General features: G+C 38.6%; 1 protein-coding gene across 3 annotated transcripts in view; it reads right to left on the bottom strand.

Moving 5' to 3' along the window:
• Positions 1-14,748, bottom strand: part of LOC126253090 (uncharacterized) — a 96,061-nt gene that overhangs the window by 58,991 nt on the left and 22,322 nt on the right. For all 3 annotated transcript variants that reach the window (XM_049954193.1, XM_049954192.1, XM_049954191.1), the window contains exon 4: positions 5,077-5,252. In XM_049954193.1, the coding sequence (XP_049810150.1) occupies positions 5,077-5,252 (176 nt within the window). The remainder of the gene's footprint in view (positions 1-5,076; positions 5,253-14,748) is intronic.

A 14,748-nucleotide genomic window follows, 5' to 3' on the forward strand; every position in this document is an offset into this window, starting at 1 on the left:
CAGACACATCAGTTAAATATCTAGGTACAACACTACAAAACAGTATGAAATGGGACAAGATTAGATTAGATTAGTACTTGTTCCATAGATCATGAATACGACACTTTGCAATGATGTGGAAAGTGTCAGGTTAACAAAAGGTGTCTATAGAAGATATTACATGACAATTTTTTTTTTTTTTTTTTTTGTGGGCTGGGGAAATTACCCACTTACTACATCCAAAAATTCATCTAAAGAGTAGAAGGAGTTGCCATTAAGAAATTCTTTTAATTTCCTGTTAAATGCTATATGGCTATCTGTCAGACATTTGATGCTATTAGGTAAGTGACCAAAGACTTTTGTGGCAGCGTAATTTACCCCCTCCTGAGCCAAAGTTAGATTTAACCTTGAGTAGTGAAGATCATCCTTTCTCCTAGTGTTGTAGCCATGTACACTGCTATTACTTTTGAATTCATTTGGTTTGTTAATAACAAATTTCATAAGTGAATATATATATTGTGAGGCTACAGTGAAGATCTCTAGCTCTTTAAATAAGTGTCTGCAGGATGATCTTGGATGAGCTCCAGCAATTATTCCGATTACACCCTATTGTGCAATGAACACCCTGTTACTCAATGATGAGTTACCCCAGAATATGATGCCATACAAAGCAGAGAATGAAAATAGGCGTGGTAAGCAAATTTACTCAGATGTATATCGCCAAAATTTGCAATGACCCTAATAGTATAAGTAGCTGAACTCAAACATTTCAGCAGATCCTCAGTGTGTTTTCTCCAGTTCAACCCCTCATCAATGCATACACCTAGAAATTTTGAATATTCTACCTTAGCTACCGATTTCTGATCAAAGTCTATATTTATTAATGGTAACATTCCGTTTACTGTGTGGAAATGTATATACTGTATTTTGTCAAAGTTTAATGAGAGCCCCTTTGCAGAGAACCACTTAATGATTTTCTGAAAAACATAGTTTACAATTTCACCAGTTAATTCTTGTCTGTTGGGTGTGATAGCTATACCTGTATCATCGACAAAAAGTACCAGCTTTGCATCTTCGTGAATATAGAATGGCAAGTCATTAATATATATTAAGAACAGCAGAGGACCCAAGACCAAACCTTGCGGCACCCCATTCTTGATTGTTCCCCAGTTTGAGAAATCACCAGTTTTTTGCATATTATGTGAACTGCTTACTTCAATTTTCTGCACTCTTACAGTTACGTATGATTTAAACCATTTGAGCACTGTCCCATTCATACCACAGTACTTGAGATTATCTAGAAGTATTCCATGATTTACACAATCAAAAGCCTTTGATAGATCACAAAAAATCCCAATGGGTGACTTCCGGTTACTCAGAGCATTTAATATTTCATTAGTGAAAGTATACATAGCATTTTCCGTTGAAAAACCTTTCTAGAAACCAAACTGACATTTTGTTAAAACTTTATTTTTACAAATGTTTGAAGCAACTCTACAATACATTACTTTTTCAAGAATTTTGGATAAGGCAGTCAGAAGAGAGAGAGGGCGGTAGTTGTTGACATCAGACGTATCCCCTTTTTTATGCAGTGGTTTAACAATGGCATACTTCAGTCTATCTGGGAAAATACCCTGCTTCAGAGAGCTATTACATATGTGGCTAAGAATACCACTTATTTCTTGGGAAAAAGCTTTTGTTATCCTCCTGGAAATGCCATCAATTCCATGTGAGCATTTATTCTTGAGAGAGTTTATTATCTTCCTAATTTCATAAGGAGAGGTGGGTGGAATTTCAATTGTATCAAATGGTGTGGGTAAGGCCTCTCCCATTAACTGCCTTGCTTCTTCTAATAAACATTTAGATCCTATTTTCTCTACAACATTTAAAAAATGATTATTCAATATGTTTTCGACTTCCGGCTTGTTGTTTATCAAGTATCCATTCGCTTTGATGGTGATGCCATCATCCGGTACTCTTTTTTGCTCTGTCTCCCTTGTAATAATATTCCAAATTGTTTTGATTTTGTTATCAGAGGTATTAAACTCAGACATGATGCACATGCTTCTGGACTTTTTAATAACCTTTCTTAATGTAGCACAGTAGTTTTTATAATATTTGGCTGTTTCTGGGTCGTTACTCTTTCTTGTTAGATACAGTTCCCTTTTGTGGTTACAAGATATTTTGATTCCTTTAGTAAGCCACGGTTTTTTGCGTGGTTTCTTATAATTAGATTTAACTACTTTCTTGGGGAAACAGTTTTCAAATTCTCTTACAAGTGTATCATGAAATAAGTTATATTTTAAGTTACTGACAGATTTCAAATTGAAAGAATCGAGCAAGACTTCCAGGTCATTCTTCCTATTACACTCTTTCAGTGAATCAACACTGAAGTCCCCACAAATAATTTGCTTTCCCCTATCTGACAGATAGCACAACAAGGCATCCAAGTTTTCCAGGAATAAATGAAAGTTTCCTGAAGGGGACCTATATACTGTTACAATTATAAAAGAGCCCTCCTTCAGCATATAAGGATAGTAGTAGAGAGGCGAATGATTGACTTCAGTTTATTGGGAGAATTGTAGGTGGAGAGTGTGTTTAACTGTAAAGGTGACCACATAGAGAACACTACTGCGACCCATTCTTGAGTCCTGCAAGAGTGTTTGGTATCCACATAAGGTCAGTTTACAGAAAGACAGTGAAGCAATTCAGAGGTGGGCTGCTAGAATCGTTATCATTAGATTCAATTAAGATGTGGGTATTACAGAGATATTTTGAGAACTCAAATGGGAATTTCTGAAGGGAATACAATGATATTTTCATGAAACACTACTGCGAAAATTAGAGAAGCAGCATTTGAATTCAAATGCAGAATGAATCTACTGATATCAATGTACAAAAGAATGAAAAACATGGTAGAAGTGGATCTCCCGAAGGATCAGTTTAGATTAAGGAGAAATGCAGGAACACATGAGGCAACACTGACCCTATGACTTATCTTAGAAGATAGGTTAAGGAAAAGCAAACCTACATTGGTAGCATTTGTATACTTAGAGAAAGCTTTTGACAATGTTGACTAGAATACTACCTCTGAAATCCTGAAAGTAGCCAGGGTAAAATACAGAGAGGAAAAGGTTATTTACAACCTGTACAGAAACCAGACGGCAGTTATAAGAATCAAGGGACATGAAAGGGAAGGAGTAGTTGAGAAGGGAGTGAGACAGGGTTGTAGCCATTCTCCGATATATTCAATCTGCACGTTGAGCAAGCAGAAAAGGAAACCAAAAAAATTTGTAGTAGTAATTAAAGTTCACAGAGAAGAAATAACAATTCTGCCGACGAAATTGTAATTCTGTCAGAGACAGCAAAGGAAAGAGTAGCTGAACGTACTGCTCATTGTCTTGAAAGGAGGACACAAGATGAATATCAACAAAAAGCAAAACAAGGACAATAAAATGTAGTCAAATTAGAACATGTAATGTTGAGAAAATTAGTTTACGTAATGAGACTCTAAAAGTAGTAGATGAATTCTGCTACTTGGGCAGCAATTTAACTGTGATGGCCGAAGAAGAGAGGACCTAAAATGTTGACTGGCAATGGCAAGAAAAGTGTTTCTGGATAAGAAAGACCTCTTAACATTGAATATAAACTTAAGTGTTAGGGAGTCTTTTCTGAAAGTATTTGTATGCAGTGTAACCACGTATGAAAGTGAAACACGGATGATAAACAAATGAGACAAGAAGAAAACAGAAGCTTTTGAAATAGGGTGCTACAGAAGAATGATAAAGATTAGTTGGGTATATCAGGTAACTTGTGAGGCAGTACTGAATAGAACTGTGGAGACAAGACATTTGTGGCACAATGTAACGAAGAGTTGATTGGTTGATAGAATAAGTTTTGAGACATCAAGGGATCAGCAATTTAATACTGGAGGGATATGTGGGGGGGCAAAAATCATAGAGGGAGACCAAGAGATGAATACAGTAAGCAGATTCAAATGGATGAAGATTGCCGTAGTCATTCAGAGGTGAAGAGGCTTACACAGGATAGAGTAGCATCAAGGGCTGCATCAAACCAACAACACTAAAAGTCCCTACACTCAAAATTACTTTTTTCACTCCAATGTATGTAAACTTCTATTTCCACATAATAAAAACAATTTTGTAGTGGTATTTCATATCGTATTTAATTTAAATAATTCAAAAATGTTCAGCCATCAATGTGTGTTCAACTTCCACAAACAAACCTGGAAAACCTAGCTAAATTTTGACAAAATTCATAACACAAGGCTGTATTGGATTCTTTAACTGTACTAGCAGTTCTAGTTACAAACCATCATTTGGTATGAAACTCAAACAAAACTAACTCATATTTTCACAATACATAAAACGTTTTTGTCTGAGTTTCGAACTGGATAATAATGGCTTGTAACTGAAACTGGTAATACAATTAATGAACCCAATACAGCTTTGTACTATGAATTTTGTGAACCCAAGAAAGTTTAGAATTCCATGAAAAATTACAAATCACCTCCTCCACTTTCCAACTCAAATCACACAATAATTTCAGGATTTGCCTCCACTGCTTCTAACACTGAGTTAAAAACCTTTCCAGGAGAAAGTGTTGCACACACGCAGTGTGCCCCCCCCCCCCCCCCCGCAAAGAAAAAAGACCACGCACGCACGCACGCACGCACGCACACACACACACACACACACACACAGAGAGAGAGAGAGAGAGAGAGAGAGAGAGAGTTATTTTAAATCACAGTGCTCTGAACTGCTTCAAATTTTTGTCACAATATAAAATTAGATGTAACTCTGCTGTTTTTCCTTTATATTAAGCTTGTAATATTAAATGCCAAGAGGATCAGAGAAAAAATGTTCTATTTGGACCTAGCAGGCTGGAAAGACAAATGAGATAAGAGCATCCAAAACAATCCAGTGTATATTCACACACATGTCTCTTAGCTGTTAACGTTCCAACATCTAATTCAGTTATATACAAGCAACATGCTTTTCTACAATTCTCATTTTATTTTACTTATGAAATACTATATTTCTCCCCAAAATAAACAGTCTATGCAATAATAATTACTTGATTGCAAAAGCAAATTCTTGTGCTACTGCCTTCCGCCGTTCTATGTTTGAAAGCAGCACACAGTGCAGATCAACACCTTGACAGAAGAGACCACCAGTCGATGTCAGCAGAACAGCTCGACAGGAATCATCTCGTTTCATTTGAGATAATGCACCACGTAGTTCACGTAGAACCTACACGGAACAGGAAGAACAAGTATTTTTAATATACAGACATATAAACATAAAAATGTTAGCAACATTACATATCACTGACTTATTATTCTCACAAATGGTCATATATATATATATATATATATATATATATATATATATATATATATACAAAGATGATGTGACTTACCAAATGAAAGTGCTGGCAGGTCAACAGACACCCAAACAAACACAAACATACACACAAAATTCAAGCTTTCGCAACAAACTGTTGCCTCATCAGGAAAGAGGGAAGGAGAGGGAAAGACGAAAGGATGTGGGTTTTAAGGGAGAGGGTAAGGAGTCATTCCAATCCCGGGAGCGGAAAGACTTACCCTAGGGGGAAAAAAGGACGGGTATACACTCGCACACACACACCAAGCTTGAATTTTGTGTGTATGTTTGTGTTTGTTTGTGTGTCGACCTGCCAGCACTTTCATTTGGTAAGTCACATCATCTTTGTTTTTAGATATATTTTTCCTACGTGGAATGTTTCCCTCTATTATAACCATATATATCCTTTCGTCTTTCCCTCTCCTTTCCCTCTTTCCTGATGAGGCAACAGTGTGTTGCGAAAGCTTGAATTTTGTGTGTGTGTTTGTGTTCGTTTGTGTGTCTGTCGACCTGCCAGCAATATATATATATATATATATATATATATATATATATATATATATATATAACGAAAGGATGTGGGTTTTAAGGGAGAGGGTAAGGAGTCATTCCAATCCCGGGAGTGGAAAGACTTACCTTAGGAGGAAAAATGGACAGGTATACACTCGCGCACACACACACACACACACACACACACACACACACACACACACACACATCCATCCACACATATACAGACTACGTGGAATGTTTCCCTAATATATATATATATATATATATATATATATATATATATATATATATATATACTCCCCTTTCCTCATTACCTTAGCCAGCTTCATCCTGACCCACAACTTCTTCACTTTTGAAGACCAGACATACCAACAATAAAGGGAACAGCCATGGGTACCAGGATGGCCCCTTCGTACGCCAACCTATTCATGGGTCGCTTAGAGGAAGCCTTCTTGGTTACCCAGGCCTGCCAACCCAAAGTTTGGTACAGATTTATTGATGACATCTTCATGATTTGGACTCACAGTGAAGAAAAACTCCAGAATTTCCTCTCCAACCTCAACTCCTTTGGTTCCATCAGATTCACCTGGTCCTACTCCAAATCCCATGCCACTTTCCTTGATGTTGACCTCCACCTGTCCAATGGCCAGCTTCACACGTCCGTCCACATCAAACCCACCAACAAGCAACAGTACCTCCATTACGACAGCTGCCATCCATTCCACATCAAACGGTCCCTTCCCTACAGCCCAGGTCTTCGTGGCAAACGAATCTGCTCCAGTCCGGAATCCCTGAACCATTACACGAACAACCTGAAAACAGCTTTCGCATCCCGTAAATACCCTCCCGACCTGGTACAGAAGCAAATAACCAGAGCCACTTCCTCATCTCCTCAAACCCAGAACCTCTCACAGAAGAACCCCAAAAGTGCCCCACTTGTGACAGGATACTTTCCGGGACTGGACCAGACTCTGAATGTGGCTCTCCAGCAGGGATACGACTTCCTCAAATCCTGCCCTGAAATGAGATCCATCCTTCATGAAATCCTCCCCACTCCACCAAGAGTGTCTTTCCGCCATCCACCTAACCTTCGTAACCTCTTAGTTCATCCCTATGAAATCCCCAAACCACCTTCCCTACCCTCTGGCTCCTATCCTTGTAACCGCCCCCGGTGTAAAACCTGTCCCATGCACCCTCCCACCACCACCTACTCCAGTCCTGTAACCCGGAAGGTGTACACGATCAAAGGCACAGCCACATGTGAAAGCACCCACGTGATTTACCAACTGACCTGCCTACACTGTGATGCATTCTATGTGGGAATGACCAGCAACAAACTGTCCATTCGCATGAATGGACACAGGCAGACAGTGTTTGTTGGTAATGAGGATCACCCTGTGGCTAAACATGCCTTGGTGCACGGCCAGCACATCTTGGCACAGTGTTACACCGTCCGGGTTATCTGGATACTTCCCACCAACACCAACCTATCCAAACTCCGGAGATGGGAACTTGCTCTTCAATATATCCTCTCTTCCCGTTACCCACCAGGCCTCAATCTCCGCTAATTTCAAGTTGCCGCCACTCATACCTCACCTGTCATTCAACATCATCTTTGCCTCTTCACTTCCGCCTCGACTGACATCTCTGCCCAAACTCTTTGTCTTTAAATATGTCTGCTTGTGAGATGTCTGCTTGTGTGTGTATATGTGTGGATGGATATGTGTGTGTGTGCGAGTGTATACCCGTCCTTTTTTCCCCTAAGGTAAGTCTTTCCGCTCCTGGGATTGGAATGACTCCTTACCCTCTCCCTTGAAACCCACATCCTTTCGTCTTTCCCTCTTTCCTGATGAGGCAACAGTTTGTTGCGAAAGCTTGAATTTTGTGTGTATGTTTGTGTGTCTATCGACGTGCCAGCGCTTTCGTTCGGTAAGTCACATCATCTTTGTTTTTAGATATTTTTTTCCCACGTGGAATGTTTCCCATATCAATATAATAGAGGGAAACATTCCACGTGGTCTGTATATGTGTGGATGGATATGTGTGTGTGTGTGTGCGAGTGTATACCTGTCCTTTTTTCCCCCCTAAGGTAAGTCTTTCCGCTCCCGGGATTGGAATGACTCCTTACCCTCTCCCTTAAAACCCACATCCTTTCGTCTTTCCCTCTCCTTCCCCTCTTTCCTGATGAGGCAACAGTTTGTTGCGAAAGCTTGAATATTGTGTGTGTGTTTGTGTGTCTATCGACCTGCCAGCGCTTTCGTTCGGTAAGTCACATCATCTTTGTTTTTAGATATTTTTTTCCCACATATTTAAAATATGTCTGCTTGTGTGTGTATATGTGTGGATGGATATGTGTGTGTGTGTGTGCGCGAGTGTATATCCGTCCTTTTTTCCCCCTAAGGTAAGTCTTTCCGCTCCCGGGATTGGAATAACTCCTTACCCTCTCCCTTAAAACCCACATCCTTTCGTCTTTCCCTCTCCTTCCCTCTTTCCTGATGAGGCAACAGTTTGTTGCGAAAGCTTGAATTTTCCCAACATAAGAAAGGCTTAAAAAAAAGTAATTTGAATGAAGGCACAAGTGGAATTAAAAGGAAATATTTTAACTGCAGTAATAGCTAAAGTAAGTTAACACATAAACTGGCCGTGGTTTGTCCAGCACATAATTGTACTTTTTTCTCCCAGTACATACTGTAACTAGCACATCATTTTTAGAATCACGTGACCAAAAGATTTTGAACACCATTTGCTGTCCACTCCAATGAGGCCATCTGCATGTAATTAAAAGTATACACAATCCCCTTTCACAATTATTCCAGTGAGTATCCTCTGGAGAAAGTTAATGACTAAGTTTTGGTAATTTAAGGTGTAAATTGTTTACACTCATCTTGCAGGCAGATATTCGTGAAAATTGAGCCAGAAGCAATCGACATTCTAGTTCATCCCAAACATGCCCGACAGGTTTTAGATCACCGCTCTGACCAGCAAATCCGCTTGATTTTCTTCTAATCACGATACAATGATCCTTATATAAGGGACACATTTTAGAGAAGGTACAATTACAATCTATTTTCAAAATGTGGGAAGCATATTGTAAGCTAAAACATTCTCCTAACAACTGCATTAATTCTGCCACCGAGTAATTAAAATGATGTACACCTAAAATCACTAAAATTTATTCTCATCACAACACAATCCAGAAATTACTCACACCAGCCTTCTGCTGGGCCAAAATTTCCCATTTGAGTGCCATATAATATAACATGACTCAACACTCCACAAAACCTTCTTACACTGCTCCACAAACCATAATAGCAAGATATGATTCCTACTTTTAATTATTGCTCTCAAACAGATATGGCAGATACTGAGATGGGTGACCGTAGAATAGATAATCAACTGAAATCACTCAGTAGTGGAAAGGAATCTGGATCAGATGACATACCTGTGAGATTTTAAAAACGAAAAAACTAAGAATACCAAGTAACTGGAAAAAAAGCACAGGTCACTGCAGTTTCTAAGTAGGGTTGTCACATTGAGGCACATACCTAATTGCTGACCTCAATCTGTTGTAAAATTATGGAACATGTACCATACTCATGTCTTATGACTTTTCTGCAGAATGTAAATGTCCTCTTCAAAAACCAAGATAGATTCCACAAACAGAGAGATTGTGAAATAGACTGTTCTCTTCACCTATAAAATCCAGAACATTGCAGGCAAAGGCATCCAGGTTGATACAATCTTCCTAGACTTTCGGAGGTCATTTCATACAGGTCTGTGGTGTCATTTATTGAACAAAATATGAAATTGTGGAGTACTGGACTTGATTTGTGACTGAATTCAGGACTCTATAAGCTGTGGTTCAATGAAAGAAGGTTGCAATAGATGTTCAGAGATGAAGAGAGTTGTGCTACATAGTGTAGCATCTGCACCAATGATGACAATGACAGATCCATTACTGTTGCAGTGATGATCAACAAATTCCAGTTGCAATTGCTACAAAGGAGGCACTGTGTATCGCAGAGAAAGTTACTGTTGAAAATATTAAGAGTTTACAGTCAAAGAAGATTTGGGCAGCATATTACTTCCTTCCATATACATCTCACACAAGACCACAATGAAATATACCCATGCATCATTTGCAAATGTAAAGACGAAGGGGGGAGGGGAGGGGGTGCCCACTGCCACACATCATTAGGTGGCTTGCAGAGTACAGGTGTAGATGTAATATCTTAAGACCACTGAATTTACACCGTACAAACTATGGCCCAACAGGGAATAATGTTTGCTTGGATAAAGTTGTAGTTAACTTTTCAAAGGTATTATGAAGTTAGACCCTTAGGTGGAGCTCTTGCAGGTCATGAACCATTACTTTTAACATCCTCATCAATCAACAGTAAGCCTAATGTTAAATGGATAAGAGTGCAGAAAGAAAAGAAAAATATATTAATTCATTTATCGATAGATTAGCAGATGTAAGTTAGGGCTTTGTGTACCTATGGGGTGGTCACAAACTGTCTCAAAAGTTTGTAAGGGTGTTGCAGAGCAGATTGTGCTGGGAAATAATTGTTAAGAAAAAAATTTGATATGTTGCACAGTTTCCAAATTAATTATCTCTAAAGTTGGTTGGTTGGGTCACTGTGTGCACAAATTAAAGTGGCCTGCCAGAGAAGGTGTCGCCAAACGTGTTCTTTGTTCAGTATCCTAAAACCAAACAACAGAGTCATACATAAATTGGACATGGACAGTAGTAAGGATAAACCTAAGCCAAAGGCTGAGCAGTCACATGCGCTGCCATCTATGGTATGGGAACAACTGCCACTGTTTGCATTTGGTGGACTGCTTGAAACTGCATGCACAATGGACTGATTGGCTAACTTCAATGCTAACCAACTCAGAAATGTTACTCCTGTTTACTATTAATCAAAATTAGCCCTAAACATGAAAAATAAATATTGAAAACTGCAGAGATGGAGAGGAAACACACAGAATGAATAGAATATACAAAAATTCTTGTAAGCAGGTGGTCCAAGCTGGATGACAATACTTTTATTTCCTGGCCTCAGTAATTGAGATGAAAAACAAAATCAAGCAAAATGACACATGCACATTGTCTTCGTGAACACTGTGGGAGTGATAGGTTAGGGGTTGTAATGTATTTCTAGATTCATCACGAAAAGTGATGAACCTAAGTAGGTTTTCACATGATAGTTTGCATCTATCTCAAGCATCTGGCAGTTCACTTCTTTCAGCACCTTCATGACACTTTCCTATGGGTCAAATAAACCTGTGACGATTCGTGCTGCCTTTCTCTGTATACATTCAATATCCCTTGATAATCCCATTTTGTATGGGCTTCACAACCTTAAGCAATATTTTAGGATGGGTCATACAAGTGTTTTGTATGCAGTCTCCTTTGTAGACTGACTGCATTTCCCTAGTATTCAACAAATGAACTACATACAATCTGTCACTTGCTTTATCTACAACTGAGGCAATGTGATTGTTCCATTTCATACCCATACAAACTATTACACCCAGGTATTTTACGAGATTTTCGATTCCAATGGTGACTCATTGATGTGATAGTCATAGGATACTACGTTTTATCGTTTTGTGAAGTGCACAATTTTACATTTCTGAACATCTGATGCAAGTTGTCAGTTGTACCACAATGAAATCTTTTCAAGATCTGCTGAATATTTGTGCAGCTTCTTTCAGACAGTACTTCATTATAGAAAATGCATTGTTGTGAAAAGTATGAGGTCACTATTAATATTGTCCAAAAGGTCATTACTATACAGTATGAACAAAAGGGCCATAACACACTTCCCTGGGGTATATTCGAAGTTACTTCTACATCTGTCGCTGACTCTCCATCCAAGATAACATGCTGTGTCCTCCAACCAAGAAATCCTCAATCTGGTCACAAATTTTGCTTCATATCAATATGATTATATGTTTGGTAATAAAGTGCAGATGTGATACCAAGTTAAATATCTTTCAGAAATTGAGAAATACTGCAACTATCAAACTGCCTTGATTCATGACTTTCTGTAAGTCATCTCAGAAAAGTGCAAGTTGGATTTCACAAGATCGCTGTTTTGGAAACGATGCTGACTGGTGTGGTAGAGGAAACTGTATTTGAGATACCTCATTACATTTAAGCTCAGAATCTGTTCTAAGATTCTTCAACAAACTGAGTCCAAGAATACTTGACAGCAGTTTTGTACATCACTTCTACTACCCTCCTTGTAGATGGGTGCCATCTGTGCTTTCTTTCAACTATTGGGCATAAAGGAAATTGTATTTGAGATACCTCATTAAATTTAAGCTCAGAATCTGTTCTAAGATTCTTCAACAAACTGATGCCAAGAATACTTGACAGCAGTTTTGTACATCACTTCTACTACCCTCCTTGTAGATGGGTGCCATCTGTGTTTTCTTTCAACTATTGGGCATGAGTGTGTGTCTGAGGAATTTGTGGTAGATTATAGTTGAAAGACAAAATTTGATGGAGATTCCAACGAGCCCTGGGACTTTGTTCAGTTATAATAATTTCAGTTGCTCCTCAGTGCCACTGACACTAACATCTACTTCACTCATCTTTACAGTGGTGTGAGAAATAAACTGGGTCAATACTCCTGGGTCTTCCTTTGTAAAGGAAGATTTTAAAACAGGTTAATAATTTCTGCTATTGCTTTGTTACCCTGAATTTCATTTCCTGTCTCGTCTGTGAGTGACTGGACACTATACATGGTGCCACTAATAGCTTTCACACACAACCAAACTTTTCTTGGGTTTTGTGAAAGATTTTTTGATAATATTCTGTTATGTTAGTCAGTGAAGACTTTGGTTTACTCCTACTAAGCAGTAGTCTCTGTTTCTTTAGAAGTTTACTTAGAGTGACTGTATACCACGGAGAGTTCTGCCTATTATGAACTGCTCTGCTAGATAAATATCTATCCAGTGCATGGTCAACTATGTTTTTAAACCTGAATCATACTTTCTTAACATTCTCCTGTCCTAAGCTAAAAGCTTCAATTTCTCATTGAGAGATGACACTAATGCTTTTTTATCTAATTTACATAACATACAACTCTTGCTAGTTGTTTTAGTTGCCCTTTGAACTCTGTCTCCTGGTCACTGACACCAGTTTCAATGTGGACATCTTCAAAGAGGTCAGGTCTATTTGTTTCATTAAAACTAATAGATTTCAAACTTGACTGCAGTTCCAAACTATCTGTTCTAGGCAGTTTCAGAGGATGTGTTATCAAGCCCTCCACTAAAAAAACTGTAAATATCCCAACTGACTGTTGGATGATTTCAAGTCTCCTCTGATGATTACAGTGCAACAGGGGAACTTAACGCATTATCGGCGTCAGCCTGTTTCTAAAATTTTCAGTTACATCAAGAGCTTTCTGTACCTAATATTATGCAAGCTTCACTCACAATGATATTATACAAGCTGTGTTGAAGTTCTCTAAGTCAAAAACATCTTATCTGTTACTCATTTACTTTCATTTTTAATCAGTGTTTAGAATCTGGAGCTTTCAATGATGCACTCAAAACTGTTACAGTTACACCTATCTACAAAAATGGGGGCTAAGCACATTCCTGAAAACTACAACCAGTTTCTGTTGTTCCAGTTTTCTCCGGAAGTTTTCAGGTCTATCATGTACAAGTGTCCACAGTTCATGGTCTCGCAGTAGCGTTCTCGCTTTCCGAGCAGGGGGTCGCAGGTTTGATTCCTGGCTAGGTTAGGAATTTTCATCTGACCCGAGATGACTGGGTGTTGTTGTGTCATTTTCATCATCATCTTTCATCCCCATTATGGTTGGAGAAAGGCAACTGAAAACCACCTCCATTAAGACCTTGCCTAGTACGGCGGTGCGGGTCTCCTGCATCGTTCCCCTAAGCTCTGTCAAGAAGCATGGGACTTCATTTCCATGTACAACCAGCCAAATAACTATTTCAAAAAGCATGATCTTGTCCCCAACAGACAATCTGGATTCTAGCACTACTACTGCTATCACTGATGTTAACAGCACCTGAAAATAAAGATCTGGTATCTGTTGTATTTTTTTACCTTGCTAAAGACTTCGACTCCATACCCTTTAACATCCTACTTGAAATTTTGTAGTTTTATGGCATACAGAACTCTCTTAGCTGATACGAAGTCCTATTTGAGCAACAGGAGACAGTTTGATTCAATTAAAAGCTTTGACTTGTGTATTGCACAGTTCAGTCCTCAGTCAATTTCTTTTCATTGTTGCAATTAATGAGTTACTTCCTCACGTAGGTCAGGACTCAGAAATACTTTACGCAGATTAAATGACATTGCTCAATACACACAAAATCATCACCACATTGCATCAGGCAACACAGGAAAAACTGTAACTAGCGATGAATCAGTTTTATTCTAACAAACTCCTTTATAGCCCTGATAACACACATGAACTAATTCTGGGATTAACTACTCGTACATAAGCAAAACGCAAAACTATTAGACTTTCCTCCTGATTCCAAGAGAAAAGCAGCAATTTGCTAGCTCATGTGGAAACTGAGAGATGCAGTCACAAATGAATATCTTAAGATTGCATATACTGACCTTCTACAATCACACATCTCCTTTGGCAGATTTACTTGAGAATATTGCCCTTGTGTCACAGAAGAAAAAGGTAATCAGAATAAAAAGCAAGTGAGTTCTAAGGACCTCTGGCATCCCATCTTTCTCAAGCTGAGCATACCAACCATTGTGAACAGAATTACTTTATGTCAAGAGCAGGACAAGTGAGCTCTAAACTTAAGAGAAAATACATCATCACAATAACAGGGGCAAACTGGACTT

Source organism: Schistocerca nitens, chromosome 4, assembly GCF_023898315.1.
Source record: "Schistocerca nitens isolate TAMUIC-IGC-003100 chromosome 4, iqSchNite1.1, whole genome shotgun sequence".
NCBI classification, from domain to species: domain Eukaryota; kingdom Metazoa; phylum Arthropoda; class Insecta; order Orthoptera; family Acrididae; genus Schistocerca; species Schistocerca nitens.